The sequence below is a fragment of the Camarhynchus parvulus genome, chromosome 2 (genome assembly GCF_901933205.1).
Source record: "Camarhynchus parvulus chromosome 2, STF_HiC, whole genome shotgun sequence".
NCBI classification, from domain to species: domain Eukaryota; kingdom Metazoa; phylum Chordata; class Aves; order Passeriformes; family Thraupidae; genus Camarhynchus; species Camarhynchus parvulus.
Genome location: NC_044572.1, coordinates 151,511,599 through 151,524,182, shown reverse-complemented (window position 1 = coordinate 151,524,182; position 12,584 = coordinate 151,511,599). Strand labels below are relative to the sequence as shown.

The 12,584-nt window shown below is 57.6% G+C and overlaps 1 protein-coding gene across 1 annotated transcript in view; it reads right to left on the bottom strand.

The window, feature by feature from the left end:
• The window catches only part of NRBP2 (nuclear receptor binding protein 2), a 45,156-nt gene extending 32,944 nt beyond the window's left edge, over positions 1 to 12,212 (bottom strand). The window contains exon 1 of the mRNA XM_030943727.1: positions 11,798 to 12,212. Within this exon, the coding sequence (XP_030799587.1) occupies positions 11,798 to 11,914 (117 nt within the window). The 5' untranslated portion in view covers positions 11,915 to 12,212. The remainder of the gene's footprint in view (positions 1 to 11,797) is intronic.
• Positions 12,213 to 12,584: the final 372 nt, after the last annotated feature.

Below are 12,584 nucleotides of genomic sequence, written 5' to 3'. Positions count from 1 at the left end.
AAAACTGCAGCCACAATTCAAGTGGGATTTCTATAGGATCCCTGCAGCCACAATTCCAATTGCACTCCTACAGGATCCCTGCTCCAACAGAACCACCCCTGACACTGCAGGAGGGCTGAGCCACAATTCCAATGGGATTTCTGTAGGATCCCTGATCCAACAGAACCACCCGTGACACTCCAAAAAAACTGCAGCCACAACTCCAACTGGAGTTCTACAGGATCCCTGCAGCCACAATTCCAGTTGAACTTCTACAGGATCCCTGCTCCAGCAGAACCACACCTGCCACTCCAGGACTACAGCCACAATTCCAATGGGATTTCTGTAGGATCCCTGATCCAACAGAACCACCCCTGCCACTCCAGGAGCTCTGCAGCCACAATTCCAATGGGACTGCTGCCAACACCCTGACCCACGGACTGTCAGGTTGTGTTCTGACTCTGGCAGTGTTGTTTTAGTTTACTGCATTGTTTATTTTATCTTTTTATTTTCTTCCCTATTAAAGAACTTTATTGTTACTCCCTGCACCCATTTTTTTTGCCCAAGAGCCCCTAAAATTAAAAATTATAGCAATTCAGAGGGGGGAGGTTTTACATTTTCCATTTCAGGGGAGGCTCCTGCCCTCCTTAGCACACACCTGTCTGTTCAAACCCAGACAAGCGCCCAGGGCAGAGCGGAGCCGCATTCCAGAAGCTTCACCCGGCCCGGGACAGCCCAGCCCAGCACGGAACGCAAACCAAACCCCCGGCACTGCCCAGGGCTCGGGTTACAGCACAGGAAAGGCAAGAAGGGGCACGGAGGGGGCTGGAGCCGGCTGCAGCTCAAACAAAACCATCCCCTCGGGAAAGAGAGGGAAAGGGCCAAAAACCAGCGCGGATAAAGGCAGGAAAGGGAAAAAAAACAGGGAAAATGCGAGCAATTGTAACGCTGCGGGAGGGGGGAGCATGGGGGGAACGGGCTGGGAGCTGGGGATAAAGGAAAAAGGAGCTGCAGCCGGGAATTCCTGAGCAGGGATGGGATAAAGGAGCTGCAGCCTGGAATTCCTGAGCAGGGATGGGATTCCTATGGGGAATAAGAACAGGATTGAGGAACGGCAGCCTGGAATTCCTTTCAGAGCACGGATGGCGACTGAGGAGCGTGTTCCTGCATGAAAAACCACAATTCCTGCTCTGAATCCTCTCGGCAGGCTGACGTCAGCCCCTCCCCAGCAGCCAGAACAAGGCTTGGGATTGTTTCGGCCCGGGAGAGCTCCCGGAGGATTAAAGGCTCGGTGAAATGCAGAGCACGGCACGGCGAGAGCAGGCCCGGGGCTGCATCCATCCATCCATCCATCCATCCATCCATCCATCCATCCATCCATCCATCCATCCATCCATCCATCCACCCATCCCTCCATCCATCATCCACCAATCCATCATCCATCCATCCATCCCTCCATCCGTCATCCATCCATCCACCCATCCATCCCTCCACCCATCCCTCCATCATCCACCAATCCATCATCCATCCATCCATCCCTCCATCCGTCATCCATCCATCCATCCATCCACCCATCATCCACCCATCCATCCTCCATCCATCCACCCATCCATCCATCCACCCATCCCCCATCCATCCATCCGTCATCCATCCATCCGTCATCCATCCATCCATCCATCCGTCATCCATCCATCCATCCATCCATCCATCCACCCATCCATCCACCCATCCCCACTCCGCCCACAGAGGGTGATGGGGAGGGCTCCAAACCCGGCACAGCCCGGGCTCCATCCGTGCTCCAAACCCGGCACAGCCCGGGCTCCATCCGTGCTCCAAACCCGGCACAGCCTGGGCTCGATCTGAGCTCCAAACCCGGCACAGCCCGGGCTCCATCCGTGCTCCAAACCCGGCACAGCCTGGGCTCGATCTGAGCTCCAAACCCGGCACAGCCTGGGCTCCATCCGTGCTCCAAACCCGGCACAGCCTGGGCTCCATCCATGCTCCAAACCCAGCACAGCCTGGGCTCGATCCGGGATCCAAACCCGGCACAGCCCGGGCTCCATCCGTGCTCCAAACCCGGCACAGCCCGGGCTCCATCCGTGCTCCAAACCCGGCACAGCCCGGGCTCCATCCGTGCTCCAAACCCGGCACAGCCTGGGCTCGATCCGGGATCCAAACCCGGCACAGCCCGGGCTCCATCCGTGCTCCAAACCCGGCACAGCCCGGGCTCCATCCGTGCTCCAAACCCGGCACAGCCCGGGCTCGATCCGGGATCCAAACCCGGCACAGCCCGGGCTCCATCCGTGCTCCAAACCCGGCACAGCCCGGGCTCCATCCGTGCTCCAAACCCGGCACAGCCCGGGCTCCATCCGTGCCAGCCCCATGCTGGGCACAGAGCTGCACTGTCTGCTTCCAGTAACATTTATCCACTGGTGAGCTCTGGAATTCCATTTCCTTCTGGTTCACCCTTAACTGGGCTGCCCCAGAACCCCCGTTCACAGCACAGCCAGGGTGAAGCCTTCACTGCCCTAAAGTGTTGGATATTAACCCTAAAGTCCTGGATATTAGCCCAAATTCTTGGATATTAACCCTAAAGTCTTGGATATCCTAAATTCTTGGATATTAGCCCTAAACTTTTAGATATCCTAAATTCTTGGATATTAACACTAAAGTCTTGGCTATTAACTCTAAAGTCCTGGATATCAGTCCAAATTCTTGGATATTAACCCTAAAGTCTCAGCTATTAACCCTAAAGTCCTGGATATTAGCCCAAATTCTTGGATATTAACCCGCAATTCTCAGCTATTAACCCTAAAGTCCTGGATATTAGCCCAAATTCTTGGATATTAACCCTAAAGTCTTAGATATCCTAAATTTTTGGATATTAGCCCTAAACTTTTAGATATCCTAAAGTGTTGGATATTAACCCTAAATTCTTGGATATTAACCCTAAATTAACCCTAAATTCATGGATATCATCCTAAATTCTTGCATATTAACTCCAAAATCCTGGATATTAGCCATAATTCTTTGATATTAACCCTAAATCCCTGGCTATTAACCCTAAAGTCCTAAACCCTATTAACCCTAAATTTTTGGGTATCATCCTGAATCCTTGGATATTAACTCTGAATTGTTAGATAACATCCTATATTCTTGGATATTAACCCTCAATTCTTACATATCATCCTAAATTCTTGGATATTAACCCAATATTTACGGATATCACCCTGAATTCTTGGATGTTAACCCTAAATTTTTTGGAATTACCCTGAATTTTCGGATATCAATCCTAAATTCTTGAATATCACCCTGAATTCTCAGGTATTAACCCTAAATTTTTGGATATCACCCTGAATTCCTGGCTATTAACCCTAAATTTTTGGATATCATCCTGAATTCTTGGATATTAACATTAAAGTCCTGGATATTAGCCCAAATTCTTGGCTATTAACCCTAAATTCATTAATATCCCCCTAAATTCTTGGCTATTGACCCAAAATTCATGGATATAATCCTAAATTCTTGGATATTAACGGTAAAGTCCTGGATATTAGCCCAAATTCTTGGATATTAACCCTAAATTCATGAATATCCCCCTGAATTCTTGGCTATTGACCCAAAATTCATGGATATCACCCTGAATTCTTGGATATCACCCTGAATTCTCGGCTATTAACCCAAAATTCACAGATATCATCCTGAATTCTTGGCTATTACCCTAAATTTTTGGATATCATCCTAAATTCTTGGATATTAACTGTGAAGTCCTAGATATTAGCCCAAATTCTTGGCTATTAACCTTAAATTCATGAATATCCCCCTGAATTCTTGGCTATTGACCCAAAATTCATGGATATCACCCTGAATTCTCAGGTGTTAACCCTAAATTTTTGGATATCACCCTGAATTCACGGCTATAAACCCCAAAGCCTCGTCGGCTCCCCTGCGAGATGAGCTGAGCTGGGCAGGGTCACCCCAAACTCGCCCTGCGAGGTTCCCCCGGGGCAAAGAGAAGCCAGGGGAGCAGGAGGAGGCAGGGATGGCAGGAGGGGAAGGAGCCGAGCCCTGCAGCTGATCCCCCTGTGCTGGAATGGCTCCTCGCATCTCCTCGCATCTCCTCTCAGCTCCTCTCAGCTCCTCGCATCTCCTCGCATCTCCTCGCATCTCCTCTCAGCTCCTCGCATCTCCTCTCAGCTCCTCGCATCTCCTCGCATCTCCTCGCATCTCCTCTCAGCTCCTCTCAGCTCCTCGCATCTCCTCGCATCTCCTCGCATCTCCTCTCAGCTCCTCGCATCTCCTCTCAGCTCCTCGCATCTCCTCGCATCTCCTCGCATCTCCTCGCATCTCCTCTCAGCTCCTCATCTCCTCGCATCTCCTCGCATCTCCTCGCATCTCCTCGCATCTCCTCGCAGCTCCTCGCAGCTCCTCGCAGCTCCCTGGGGACGGCTGGCAGCAGAGCAGCTTTTAAAAATAACCCCGCGGCAGGAATGCCAGGGCTGGAGCCTTCCCAAACCTTTCCCCGGCGTGGAGCCAGGATCTGCTGCCAAGCGCAGACCTCATCCGTGCCTAAAAATGGGAAGCCCCGCACCTCCCGGGATTCCAGCCCTCCCAGCGCCGCTTTTCCAGGCTTTGTTTTCCTTTTCCCACCCCAAACCTCCCCCCCTGCCTCTGGCTGCTTTTCCAACACCACTTTATTTTCCTCGAGTGCTGCCTCAGCGTTTCTGCCCTGCGTTTTTCGCTGCTGTTTCTCTCTTTGCCTCCTTTCACCCTCCTGGAGGAGTCACAGCTCAGAGCTGGAGAGCCCCAGGATGGTCTGGGTGGGGAGGGGTCTTCAACAGCCCCAGTCCCACCCTGTGACATGGGCAGGGACACCTTCCATGGGCAGGGACACTTCCATGGGACCAGGGACACCTTCCATGGGACCAAGGACACTTCCATGGCACCAGGGACACCTTACATGGGCAGGGACACTTCCATGGGACCAGGGACTCCTTCCATGGCACCAGGGACACCTTACACAGGATCAGGGACACCTTCCATGGGATCAGGGACACCTTCCATGGGCAGGGACTCCTTCCATGGGCAGGGACTCCTTCCATGGGCAGGGACTCCTTCCATGGGACCAGGGACACCTTCCATGGGCAGGGACACTTCCATGGGACCAGGGACACTTCCATGGGACCAGGGACACTTCCATGGGATCAGGGACACCTTCCATGGCACCAGGGACACCTGCCATGGGCAGGGACACCTTCCATGGGCAGGGACACCCTCCATGGGCAGGGACACCTTCCATGGGACCAGGGACACCTTCCATGGGCAGGGACTCCTTCCATGGGATCAGGGACACTTCCATGGGCAGGGACTCCTTCCATGGGCAGGGACACCTTCCATGGGATCAGGGACTCCTTCCATGGGCAGGGACACCTTCCATGGCACCAGGGACAACTTCCATGGCATCAGGGACACCTTCCATGGGATCAGGGACACCTTCCATGGCACCAGGGACACCCTCCATGGGCAGGGACACCTTCCATGGGATCAGGGACACTTCCATGGGCAGGGACTCCTTCCATGGGATCAGGGACACTTCCATGGGCAGGGACTCCTTCCATGGGAGCAGGGACACCTTCCATGGGACCAGGGACACTTCCATGGGACCAGGGACACTTCCATGGGCAGGGACACCTTCCATGGGATCAGGGACACCTTCCATGGGCAGGGACACCTTCCATGGGCAGAGACACTTCCATGGGACCAGGGACACCTTCCATGGGACCAGGGACACCTTCCATGGGATCAGGGACACCTTCCATGGGACCAAGGACACCTCCATGGGCAGGGACACCTTCCATGGGCAGGGACACCTTCCATGGGACCAGGGACACCTTACACAGGATCAGGGACACCTTCCACTGTCCCAGGTTCCTCCAAACCTCACTGTCCAGCCTGGCCTGGAAAACCTCCAGGGATCCAGGGGCAGCCCCAGCTGCTCTGGGAATTCCATCCCAGCCCCGGCCCACCCTGCCAGGGCACAATTCATATTCCCAATATCCCATCCATCCCTGCCCCCTGACGCTGCTGTCCCTCCATCCTTGTCCCCAGCCCCTCCCCAGCTCTCCTGGAGCCCCTTCAGGCCCTGCCAGGGGCTCTGAGCTCTGCCTGGCTCCTTCTCCTCTCCAGGGGAGCAGCCCCAGCTCTGCCAGCCTGGCTCCAGAGGGGCTCCAGCCCTGCAGCAGCCCCTGTGGCTCCTCTGGGCTCTCTGCAGCAGCTCCAGGTGCTGCTGCTCTGTCCCCAGGTGTCACAGACACATTCCATGAACAATCCTTTCCTCAGGATTTTTCCTCCTGAGAAGCTGAGAGGCCTCAGGAACAAAATGCAAACAATGGTTATCTGCTGCTGTGGGATGCAACAGGTGCATCTGTGATTGGTCTCATGTGGTTGTTTCTAATTACTGGCCAGTCACAGCCCAGCTGGCTCAGACTCTGTCTGAGCCACAAGCCTTTGTTATCATTCCTTCTTTTTCTATTCTTAGCTAGCCTTCTGATGAAATCCTTTCTTCTATTCTTTTAGTACAGTTTTAATGTAATATATATCATAAAATAATAAATCAGCCTTCTGAAACGTGGGGTCAGATCCTCGTCTCTCCCCTCATCCTGGGACCCCTGTGATCACGGTCACAGAGCGTGTGACAACGAGGAGCAGTCCTTGTGCCCGCACCACTCCTGCACAATAATGTCAGTATGTCCCTTTCAGTCCACAGAACCACAGAATGGTTTGGGCTGGAAACGCCTCTGAGCCCTTCCTGCCCCACGTCCCAGGCCCCACAGCCACAGGGAGGTGACATCTCCCCCCGGGTGGGGACTCCCCCGCCCTGGGCAGCCCTTTCCAGGAGGGATTTCCACAACATCCCACCCTGGGCTGCCCTGGCCCAGCCTGGGGCCGCTCCCTCTGCTCCTGTCCCTGTTCCCCGGAGCACAGCCCGACCCGCCGGCTGTGCCCTCCTGGCAGGAGCTGTGCAGAGCCACGAGGGCCCCCTGAGCCTCCTCCGCTCCAGGCTGAGCCCCCCGGGTCAGGCAGGACCCTGCCCCGCTGTGGTGGGGTTCACAGGGGGCCCAGGATGAGGGAGGAGACGAGGATGTGACTCCACGTTTCAGAAGGCTGATTGATTATTTTATGATATCTATTACATTGTAACTATACTAAATGAATAGAAGAAAGGATTTCATCACAAGGATAGCTAAGAATAGAACAGCAAAGAATGATAACAAAGGCTTGTGAGTCGGGCTGTGTCCAAGCCAGCTGGGCTGTGATTGGCCATTAATTAGAAACAACCACATGAGACCAATCCCAGATGCACCTGTTGCATTCCACAGCAGCAGATAACCAATGTTTACATTTTGTTCCTGAGGCCTCTCAGCTTCTCAGGAGGACAAATCCTGAGGAAAGGATTTTTCATAAAAGATGTCTGCGACACTCCACCAGCACCCCAAGCTCTGCCCACCGGGACCCCGACGGCCCTGCCCTCCAAACCTCGGCTCTGAGGGTCCCACACAGGGCTGGACCCCTCTGGAAACTGATTGGGGAAAGAAGCAATGGCAGTGGGGCTCCAGCAGGAGCTCCCTGTGGGGACAGAGCCCAGCAGAGCTGAGGCAGGGAGAGCAGAGGGGATCTGCAGCGCCCGGCTCCTTCCTGCAGGTCACAAACACCTGGGAACCTGCACAAACATCTGCACAAACATCTGGGAATCTGCACAGCATGTGCACAAACACCTGGGAACCTGCACAAACACCTGGGAATGTGCACAATCAAACAGCTGGGAACCTGCACAAACACCTGGGAACCTGCACAGCATCTGCACAAACACCTGGGAACCTGCACAAACACCTGGGAACCTGCACAAACAAACATCTGGAAACCTGCACAAACACCTGGGAACCTGCACAAACACCTGGGAACCTGCACAGCATCTGCACAAACATCTGGGAATGTGCACAAACACCTGGGAACCTGCACAAATACCTGGGAACCTGCACAATCAAACACCTGGGAACCTGCACAAACACCTGTGTGCAGGAGTGTCTGGGGGTTAGCACGGTTGGGACGGACCAGGACAAGAGATCTCTGCAGCCAGGCCGTGGAACTTGGGGTTCATTGCAAAGGGATGGGTGCAGGGCCCTGCTGGGAGCTGCCAGGCACAGCTCAGAGCAGGCTGAGAGAAGAGAGGGGGAGAGAGGATGAGAGAGTAAAAGGGTAAGAGAGTAAAAGGTAAGAGAGCGAAGTTCCCATTCAAATACCATAAACCTTTTTCTGCGTTGAATATTCTGATTCTCACTAACCAATCTAGTACAAGATACAAATCCTACAGCATTTCCATACAGCCTATAAGAATCATTACATTACCATCCTGTGTTACATTTTAAACCCTAAAAACTCCTCTTTGGGCCCCTTCTGCCAAGCTGTAGGGTATGGTCTGCCCCTTGGGCCTGTCTGCAAGCAGAGGGTGTTGTTCCATCAAGAGGGGATCACCTTCAGCCAGCCACACCATTGTTTTCCAGTTGTTCAGTAACTGAGGGATCTCAAAGCTTGCTTGCATTTCAATCTCACTTATAGTTTCCATCTTCTCAAAATCTTTTGCCAGACAATCATATTTATAAGGATTTCCTGTTTCATCTTCCCCAACACCTATGAACCTGCACAAACAAACATCTGTGAACCTGCACAGACACCTGGGAACCTGCACAGACACCTGGGAACCTGCACAGACACCTGGGAACCTGCACAGACATCTACACAAACACCTGGGAATCTACACAATCAAACACCTGTGAACCTGCACAAATACCTGGGCATCTGCACAATCAAGCACCTGGGAATCTGCACAAACACCTGTGGATCTGCACAAACACCTGTGGATCTGCACAAACACCTGTGGATCTGCACAATCAAACACCCGTGAACCTGCACAGCTCCTGCACAAACTTCCTCCAGCCAGTCCCAGGGAAGGCCGGCCCACCCTTCCCACCCCTCAGAAGGACATCCCACCCTTCCCAGCCCTCAGAAGGACATCCCACCCTTCCCTGCTCCAGCTGGCAAACCCCCGGGGATGGAGAGCCCCGGGAGCCGGAGCACTGGTGTGGAGATGGCTCTGGGGGTTCCCACCTGTCCCACACCTGCACAGGAGGATGAACCCCCCCGGGCCAGGGCTGGGCATGGCAGCACTGCTCCAGAAAGGTCCTGCATGAATCAGCATGGAAATCCTCATTAAACATCAACATTGGACATCACTGGTATCGAAACCCTCACCATGAAACATGGCTGGCATTGAAATCCTCACCAATAAATGTCACTATTTGTTTGGCATTGAAATCCTCACCATTAAACACCACTGGCACTGAAACCCTCACCATTACCCATCTCTGTTTGGCCAGAACACACAGGAGGAATTTCCACAATATCCCCGCTGAGCTGCCCTGGCCCAGCCTGAGGCCGTTCCCTCTCCTCCTGTCCCTGTTCTGGGATCAGATCCCAAATCCCCCCGGCTGTCCCCTCCTGTCAGGGGCTGTGCAGAGCCACAAGGGCGCCCCCGAGCATCCTTTGCTCCAGGCTGAGCCCCTTCCCACCTGCCCCAGACCTTCTCAGCTCCATTCCTGTCCCTGAACTCGCTCCAGCTCCTCAATATTCTCCATTTCACCAGGGTCAGGGTCAGGCACTCCGGTGTGGGGAAGTTTTCCAGAGAGGAGAAGGGAGCAGGAGCAGGGAAAGGGGGTGTGGAAGCGCCTGGCAGCACCGAGACACAGAGCAGATTTATCAGCCAGGAGGAGGAATGATCAGCCAGGAGGAGGAATGATCAGCCAAGAGCGGTGAACAGGAGCAGTAATCAGCCAGGAGCAGTGATCAACCAGGAGGAACAGGGATCAGCCAGGAGCAGTGAACAGGAGCAGTAATCAGCCAGGAGCAGTGATCAACCAGGAGGAACAGGGATCAGCCAGGAGGAGTGATCAGCCAGGAGCAGTGAACAGGAGCAGTAATCAGCCAGGAGCAGGGATCAGCCAGGAGCAGGGATCAGCCAGGAGGAGCAGGGATCAGGAGCAGGGATCAGGAGCAGGGACCAGCCAGGAGCAGGGATCAGGAGCAGGGACCAGCCAGGAGGAGCAGGGATCAGGAGCAGGGATCAGTCAGGAGCAGGGATCAGGAGCAGGGATCAGGCAGGGCAGGGATCAGGAGCAGGGACCAGCCAGGAGGAGTTGAGTTATCAGCCAGGAGCAGTGATCAGCCTCTCAGCAAAGCCCAGCCTGGGAATTCAGGCCTGGAGGTGAAGCCCTGGGCAGAGCTGAGCGCTGGGGCCGGGTCCTTTACCGGGACAGGGGAGATAAGGGGCAGATAAAGGGTCTGGCCTTGGGGACAGGACAGATAAGGGGCAGATAAAGGGCTTGGCCTCGGGGACAGGGGAGATAAGGGGCAGATAAAGGGTTTGGCCTTGAATGGGCCTTTCCCCTCCGGGCTCCGGCAGTGCCTGTGGTCTGTCTGTCCCCCAGCCCCGTGTCTGTCCCCCAGCCCCGGCCTGGGGCCAGGATTCACCCCCCGGCTCTGCTCCCTGCTCCCGGGGCCCTGACAGGGCCAGGGTGGCTCCAGCCCCATTTTTGGGGAGGCACTCCTGGTGCCGCAGCCTGGCGCAGGAAGATGAGCTGACCCCTTCTCCGAGAGGAGGAACGGCACTCTCCAGCCCCGGGGGTGGGCTCTGAGGGCAGCCCCGACCCCGCACCGGTGACCGGCAGGTCCCCGCTCCCGCAGGAGCTCCGGGGTCACCGTTCTGCCACTTGTGGGGCTGGCACCGGGCACGGCTCCGGGAGCCAGACCAGCAGAACCCTCCAGCGGCCCCGCGGGGCGGTTCCCGGCTGCCAGGCACGGCCGGTCCCACCGGAACCGGGGCCGCGGGACGGGCCCGGGCTGCCCCGGGGCTCTCCACACCGGGGCACGGCGAGCCCAGCTCCGGGGCCTCACACAGTGAGCCAGACTCCGGTACCCGGCACCGGGACACGGCGAGCCCGAGTCCTGCCCCAGACACCCCAGAGCAGGGCTCGGTGAAACCTGAGCCCTTGCAGCCCGCACCAGCACCGCACCGGGGCACCGTGAGCCCGCTCCCCGCGCACCGGGGCACCGTGAGCCCGCTCCCCGCGCACCGTGAGATCGGTTCCCCGCACCGGCACAGCCCGCACCGAGACACGGCGGCATCGGCTCTCCCCGCACCCAGACACGGCGGGATCGGCTCTCCCCGCACCGAGACACGGCGGGATCGGCTCTCCCCGCACCGAGACACGGCGGGATCGGCTCTCCCGCACCGAGACACGGCGGGATCGGCTCTCCCACACCGAGACACGGCGGGATCGGCTCTCCCACACCGAGACACGGCGGGATCGGCTCTCCCCGCACCCAGACACGGCGGGATCGGCTCTCCCACACCGAGACACGGCGGGATCGGCTTTCCCCGCGCCCAGACACGGCGGGCTCGGCTTTCCCCGCGCCCAGACACGGCGGGCTCGGCTTTCCACACCGAGACACGAATCGCTGTGGCATGGCGAGCTCCGCTTTCCTCACCGGCACAGCCCGAGCCGGGCATGACCGAGCCCGGCTCCGCGCACCTCCGGCCGCCCCCGGGGACTCGCTCTCCGCATCGCCCTCCGGCCGCGGCCCTCGCCGTGCCCCGCTGCCCGTGCCCCGCACATCCCGAGGCCACGCAGGGCCCGGCGACGCCGCCCCCGGCATCCCCATCCCCTCTCTCGGCCTCCCCTGCCCGGCGTTCCGCGGCTCCCACCTGCTCGCGGCGCTTCTGCCAGCGGCCGCAGGGACTCTCCTCCAGCACCTCGCTCTCCTCCTCGCTCTCCTCCTCCTTCTCCTGCGCCAGCCGCGCGTCCGGCTCGGGCACCGCCATCCCCGCCGCGATCCGCGCTCCAAGGGCTGTGCCGGGCTGTACCGGGCTGTGCCGGGCTCTAGTCCGACCCGATCCGCTTAGATCCGAACCGATCCAACCTGCTTAGATCCGACCCGATCCATTTAGATCCGACCCAATCCGCTTAGATCCGAACCGATCCCCTGGAGCCGAGCTGATGCGCGCCGAACCGAAGCGAACCGAACGGAACCAAGCCGAAGGGGGCGAAACGGAGCCGAGCCGAGCGGCACCGCAGCGCCCCGAGCCCCGCCGCGCTCTGCCGGTGCCGTGCGGGGCCGGCCCGGGCTCGTCCCGCCCCGCTCCGGACGTGCGGCCGCGCACGCCCCGCCCCGCCGGGAGGGGCTCCCGCACCCCCGGCAGCTCCAGCAGCGGCTCCCGCACCCCCAGCAGTCCCCGCACCGGGCTCGACCCGCCCCGGGGCCGTCCGGTTCGTGTCCGTGTCCTGCCCCCGCACCCCCCAGCCGCCGCCGATTTCCCCCTCCCGGGGCCCCGGGGCTTGTTCCACTCTCGGAGCCCCGTTCCCGGGCCCGTCCCCGCCTCGGATCCCCGTTCCCATCCCACCCTCGGAGCCCCGTTCCCGGGCCCATCCCACCCCTCGGAGCCCCATTCCCGTTCCCCCTCGGATCCCTGTTCCCGGGCCCATCCCACCCCT